The 6,371-nt window shown below is 58.9% G+C and overlaps 1 protein-coding gene across 1 annotated transcript in view; it reads left to right on the plus strand.

The window, feature by feature from the left end:
* PPP2R2C (protein phosphatase 2, regulatory subunit B, gamma) overlaps positions 1 to 4,710 on the plus strand; it is an 86,217-nt gene extending 81,507 nt beyond the window's left edge. Inside the window, exons 7-9 of the mRNA XM_006893627.1 lie at positions 201 to 370; positions 2,843 to 2,934; positions 4,411 to 4,710. Coding sequence (XP_006893689.1) covers positions 201 to 370; positions 2,843 to 2,934; positions 4,411 to 4,702 — 554 coding nt within the window. The 3' untranslated portion in view covers positions 4,703 to 4,710. The remainder of the gene's footprint in view (positions 1 to 200; positions 371 to 2,842; positions 2,935 to 4,410) is intronic.
* The last annotated feature ends 1,661 nt before the right edge of the window (positions 4,711 to 6,371 follow it).

Raw genomic sequence — 6,371 nt, forward strand, 5'->3', positions numbered from 1 at the left:
ATGGATGAGTAAATAGGTGGTAAATGGATGGATGGATATATGAGTGGATAGGTTGTAGGTGGATGGATGGACAGATGACAGACAGATGGGTTCTGGATGAATGAACGGCTGGACAGAGTTGGTGGAGGGGTGGGTGGCTGCCTGGCCTGCCCATTGGGTAGGAGCATCCCCTTGATGTCTGTTACTCTCTGTCCTCCCAGTCTTTGAGGAGCCTGAGGACCCCAGTAACCGCTCCTTCTTCTCAGAGATCATCTCCTCAGTGTCAGATGTTAAGTTCAGCCACAGTGGCCGGTACATGCTCACTCGGGACTACCTCACCGTCAAGGTCTGGGACCTGAACATGGAGGCGAGGCCCATTGAGACCTACCAGGTGAGTGTCACAGCTGAGCAGCCTTAGGGTGGCAGGCTCTGTCATCAGAGACCCCTCCCCAGCCCCACTCCACGGTGGTCCCCGAGTGCCTGCAGTACAGGTGACACGGAGGTCTTTAGTGGAAAAGGGAGGCCCTCGGCGGGAGAGGGGCTAGGCCTGATTCAGGGTGCATGTGCCCAGGGTCTCCGCTGGGGAAGAGCTTGGCCCTGATATAGGGCCATGCATTCCAGGTCCTCACTGAGGGGTGGTCTGGGCCTGATTTAAGGGCATGCACCCAGAACCTGTTGGAGGGTGATGGCACTGACTTAGGGTGTGTGTTTCCAGGGTTTCAGTGGAATGGGCCACCTGAATCAGGGTGTGTTCTGTTGTGCACCATGTGGGTTAAGTGGTACCCTCCCCAGTCAATGCCCCAGGCGGGAGCACTGAGGTAAAGGGGGTTCCAAAGCAGATGGGGACCCTGCCCGTTACATGGGGGGTTTGCTCAGGCTGGAAGGGTCGTTGCTGTGATGTGTCCAGGTACGTTTGCTCACAGTTGGAAGGGCAGCCTGCAGAGGAGTAGACGGGTGCTTTGCCAATTTCCCACCAAATCACGTCCTGCTTTAATCGGCTGATGTGTGTTTTCAGTAATGGAAGGCATGCCGATATCAAAGGCAAACCTTTAAATAAGCTAATGTAAATTTTGACACCATTCTGTGGCCAGGTGTGTCCCAGGCAGGTGCTGCCATGGGGCTTGGGGTGAGACAGGCACCCCACCAGGGACATGCTCCACGACCAGGGGATCTGAGTCTCAAGAAACTGGAGGGAGAAAGTGTTGGCAGGAGACATAGTGAGAGCTGCTCCCAGCTCAGCCTCAAGCCCAGAAATCTGGAGCTCTTCCTGGAGGAGGTGGCCTTTGCCTTGGGTCTGGCAGGATGAGCAAGAGTTAGTTGCACAGAAGTGACAGGAAAACTTGCCCCTGGAAGCCCCGCGCAAGCTGGAAACCTGCACACAAGACCAGTCTCAGCCAGGGGAGCATTCACTCTCCGTGCTCCCCACCAAGGCCTGGGACAGGGGTTCCTAGGGGCCACAGGGCCTGGGGGAGGGGTACAGGCCTCAGAGGGCAGAGTGCTCTGGCCTGACCAGGACACACTTAAAGCTCCTGAGGTCCTACAGGACACTGGGGGGTTTCCTCGTGGTTCTGCAGCCCCTGACTCCCCACCCCAACTGAGTGGTCCAGGGGTATTGGTCCTCTGTCTCCCAGAAGCAAGCAGTGAACCTGCTCAGGCCAGCAGAAAGTGATTGCGGCTAACCCACTAATTCCCTTGGCCTTCCGCACAGTACAGGCTGTGGACCCCTCACCCAGCAGACCATGTTGTGGGGAGAGGGCTGGTACCTGTCAGGAATTCAGGGAAAGAAGAAGTGCTGAGGGACAGGGCCCGAGTCAGAGTTCTGGGGTTCTGAGTGGGCTGATCAGCTGACCCTAAGATTACTGTAGTTAGTTACCATCGGGGAACAGGGAAGCCATGATTATTCACTGCTCAACAGTGGGCTGTGATTGAACAAGAAGGTGTCCACCTTTGGGCTGACTTCTCCCCACAGTGCTGTGCAGGACAATGGTCAGGAGAGGCGAGTGGCCCCATGACCCCCTCAAAGCCCGGACCCAGCCCACGTATCTAGGTCTTGGCTTCCCACCTCCCTGTGGAATATACCTCGTGGTCCTAGAACGACCGCTGTGCCCCCAGACAGCACACCTTCATCCTAGGCAGGAAGGAGGAAGTGAGAACAGTTGCACAGCTGGGTTTGCCACAGCTTTTGCCAGGATGGCTGGAGCCGGGGGCGTTGCCACATTGCACTGCTAACTGAAAGCCCACCAATATGGAATCTCCTTCCATGGGAGGAGGACAGTGGCCTCTGTTCAGACTGCTATCCTGGGGGCCCTGGCCCAGGGCTACTGTGAGTTCTCAGAACTCATGGCTAAACTGGGTGGCCCTGGACAGTGGGGAGGCAGCTGTCCTGCCAGAGAGGAGGATTCAGGAGAAGAAGGTGGGGTTGAGTGAGCCAAGGCCTGGCACACTTGGCCTCCGTGAGTTCTGGAGTTGGGTGGGTGTCCCTGACCCGGTATTATTTGAGGAAGATTGAATTGAAGGATAGTGATCTTGGGAGGCGCCTGCGGTCCTCCTTACCTGCCACTGGAGGGCAGGAGAGAGCAGTGTTTGGACGTGCGCAGACTGCAGGGGTGCAGGTGGAGCTCAGCACCTGGAACCTGGCTCACAGGTCTCCCTGAGCTCAGCCCTGCCCAGAGCCCCGCTGTGCACTCCCCACTCCCCCCAGAGCTGCAGAGCCCAGAGGCCCTGATGGCCAGGGAGGGCGCAGCTGCGACGAGCCTGCTGTTCCTGTTGGTGGATCTGTGCATGCGATGGACACAGCCCGGCCTTCTGTGCTGGGGGCAGGGCAGGATGCCTGGACACCTCACTGCCTCCTCTGCCCCTTCAGGTGCACGACTACCTTCGCAGCAAGCTCTGCTCCCTGTACGAGAATGACTGCATCTTCGACAAGTTCGAGTGCGCCTGGAACGGAAGTGACAGGTGAGGAGCCTGGGGCTCACCTGCTGAGGGCTCCTGCCCCTGCCCCTGAGCCTCTCCAGGAGGACAAGGGGGGGCGAAGCTGGTTCCATGTTCCATGTGCTCACAGTGGAACTGCCTGATTCTGTAACCTGGTGGCCACCGGAGCCCCTTCTCTGAGGAGGTCAAGGAAGGTTCATCCGGCCCTCTGACCCCATGTCCTTCCCACCCTGTCACTTTCCTGGGGTGACCACCTGCCTGAGACAGCCCTCCTTCACCCAAGCTGTATGTCAGGCCCACTGAGGTGAGGTCACAGCTCCTGCGACCCACGGACCAGGGTCCCCTGAGCCCCTGCCTGGATATCCTAACACTGGAGGATAGGATGCCCACCTAGGGCCCCAGCCTGTGGTCAGGAGCCCACCCCTGCATCCCACCCCTCTCTCTGCCTCCCCCCCACCCCTGTGTCCCATCCCCTTTCCCCATCTCTCCCTCCTCCCCTGCTTCTCTCCCCTCTCCCCCTCCCCCGTGTCTCCTCCCCACCTCATTCTTTTATCCCTCCATGACTGACTCCCCCTTCAGCCCTGTCTTCTTCCTGATAACCCCAAAACACAGAGCCTTAGGTTTCAGTTTGTGGGGCTGGGACTCTGAAATGTGGACACAGCCTCACTGCCACTCAGGGCTTTGCTTTCCAAGCTCATAGCTGAGAAGGATGGGTCCCTGAGTGACCACTTTAGCTCCTCCACAGTCCAGTGGGGCCCAGGAGGCAGCAGGGCTGGGCATCCAAGAGGAATTCATCTTCAGAGATGGCAAGACCCGATGTCAGACTGGGAGCAGCTACCCGGTTTCCACAAACCTGTCAGCACACCTGCGTGACCTGGCTGCGATCACAGGGGCAGGGCATGGGGGTGGGAGGAGGCCGGGACAGAAGGAGGTTTCTGTGCATATGTGTCTAGGGGTTCTAATGCCTGAGGGGCTCACTTGGACGCAGAGGGGGAGGAAACAGGGGTCCATGTCCCTGTCACTCTTGAGGTCTCCCCACCCTCTTAAAAGAGGAAGTATCAGACCTAGAGAAGGAGGGATTCCCCTACCTCATAGTGCTGTGTGCTGGGTTCCCCCAGGGGTCCCCATAGCCTATATGCCAGCTCGCCTTTCCTCCAAGCAGCCACCTGGGGGCAGTGGTGACCAGCCAGAGACGCGAGGTTGGAGGCCAGAGAAGGGGACTGGAGCTCACAGGGGCCACACTGCCCACTCACTGTTTCCACCTGAGACCTCGCCCCCTGCAGGCACACCTGGGGCTCCTCCCCCTACAGGTGCACCTGGGACCCGCCCCCTGAAGTGCACCTGGGTCCCCCCTCGCCTCCTGCAGGCACTCCTGAGGCCCTGCCTCCTGCAGTGCACACCTGGGGCCCCACCTCCTGCAGGGACCAGGACTCCTGTAGCACACCTGAGGCCCTGGAGCTGCTCCCCAGGTGACCCCCTGACCCCCACCTCTCCTGCCAGCGTCATCATGACTGGGGCCTACAACAACTTCTTCCGCATGTTCGACCGTAACACAAAGCGGGACGTGACCCTGGAGGCCTCGCGGGAGAGCAGTAAGCCCCGCGCTGTCCTCAAGCCGCGGCGCGTGTGCGCAGGGGGCAAGAGGCGGCGTGATGACATCAGCGTGGACAGCCTGGACTTCACCAAGAAGATCCTGCACACGGCGTGGCACCCAGCTGAGAACATCATCGCCATCGCGGCCACCAACAACCTGTATATCTTCCAGGACAAGGTCAACGCCGAGATGCAGTAGGTGGCAGAGTCGCTCGGATGGGGTCAGGCACCTAGGGAGGAGGGGGAGACGGGAGGAGGGGCTGTGTGCGGGGAGGAGAGCAGCCCGCTGCCCTGTCCACCTCGGATGCCAAGTTGCCCACACCCAGGCCACCCGCCTGCTTGGAGAAGAACAGTGAGGCTGGGCCTTGGCCAGCTTTTCCAGCTCAGATTCTCAAAGCCTCTGCTGTCTGGGTCCTGGATTTTCTCAGAACTCCCTACATCTCACCCAATTTCTCCCTCCAGGAGCTGATGGGGGTCTCTCCTGCCTCCCACCTGGTGGTGACAGGTTCAGCTGCGGCGACAGAGTCTGTGGGTGCCCTTGAAGAGGCGTCCGCCAGTCAACAGAGCTCTGTGGAGTGGACTCAAGCCGAGCGTTTGCAGACGTGAGCCCCTTGGTTAGGTTCTGTTGTGTATTTCAACACCAGAAGGCCACCTCAGCATTTCTGAGCAGAGGGCCACAGGCCAGCAGTTGGTAAGCCTGTTGGTTTCCCTACCTGGGCTCACTGCTGCCCTGCGCCAGGCCTGTGGCCGGCCCTCCACAGGCCGCAGAAGTTGAGGGCTTCATCACTCTTAACTTCTCTCTCGGGAGACCATATGGAGTTGTGCTGTTAATCCAAAGCCTCAGTCTCTCAGGAGGCTCACGTCCCCCAGCAGCTCAGGGAGAAAGAGGCCAGCTCCAGCCTACGACTTGGCCGCAGACGCCTGCTGCAGGGCCGCAGTCGTTTCACACGTGACGGCAGAGTGTGAGTGTCTTAGCTTCTCTGTGGCTTCTCCTCATCAGTGGGCACCTGCATCCCCATGCCGTCCCTCACACACCTGTCCTCACTGAGCGCCCAGCCCGAGCTGTACCCACTTCAGTGTCATATGAGTGAGTTACCACCGTTCATTCTCATACGCGAGAAAGCGGAGGCTCCAGGTGACCGAAAGCCTGCCCGAGGCGCATGTCAGCCAGGCCTGGAGCTGGGGAGCCACCCAGGGAACGCCCCCAGGACACTGTGCTGATGGGTCCTGTGGATGCCACGTTCTAGCCTGGAAGGTTCGGGAAGACTGTGGAAAAGAACCACTCTTCAACCTAAGAAGTAAGACTGAATAGGTGTGATGGTGGCCCACGGAGAACCGCGCCCAGGACCGGAGGATGGAGAAGCCCCTGGGGTTTCCTGCCATGCTGGAGAACTTCAGATGCTGACCTTGAAAGACGCCTCACCTAACTCCCCGGTCACACCCATAGCTCCTTTTTCCAGGCAAACTGAACTGCCTCCAAAAAAAAATTGCATGTTAGGACCATTTTAGAATACATTTTTTCTTAAGGACTCCGTGTCGGGGGGTTGCTTTCTTCAGGAGCACCCCTTTGTGACAGACCATGGAGTTTCAATGGCTCCTCATTCCCTCTACGCTCACCAGCCTGCTCCCACTCCTCTCCTGAGCCACAGACTCCCCACAGAACCACCGGCTTCACGTCAAGCCCTGGAAGCAGGTGCAGACAGAGGCCTGCACAATCTAACCTTTTCTACAAGACGTAATCCAGCCCAGGAAATAGACTTCAGTGTCACAGCACAGAGATGCGTGCTTTCTGTGAGGAGCTACCAGTGAGAAGTCAGGTGTCTCACTTCCGGGGCGTGCCCACCTCTGGGGGTGTTCACTCCCAGGGT

Source organism: Elephantulus edwardii, unplaced genomic scaffold (genome assembly GCF_000299155.1).
Source record: "Elephantulus edwardii isolate Elephantulus edwardi_28Jun2011 unplaced genomic scaffold, EleEdw1.0 scaffold00129, whole genome shotgun sequence".
Classification (NCBI taxonomy): Eukaryota; Metazoa; Chordata; class Mammalia; order Macroscelidea; family Macroscelididae; genus Elephantulus; species Elephantulus edwardii.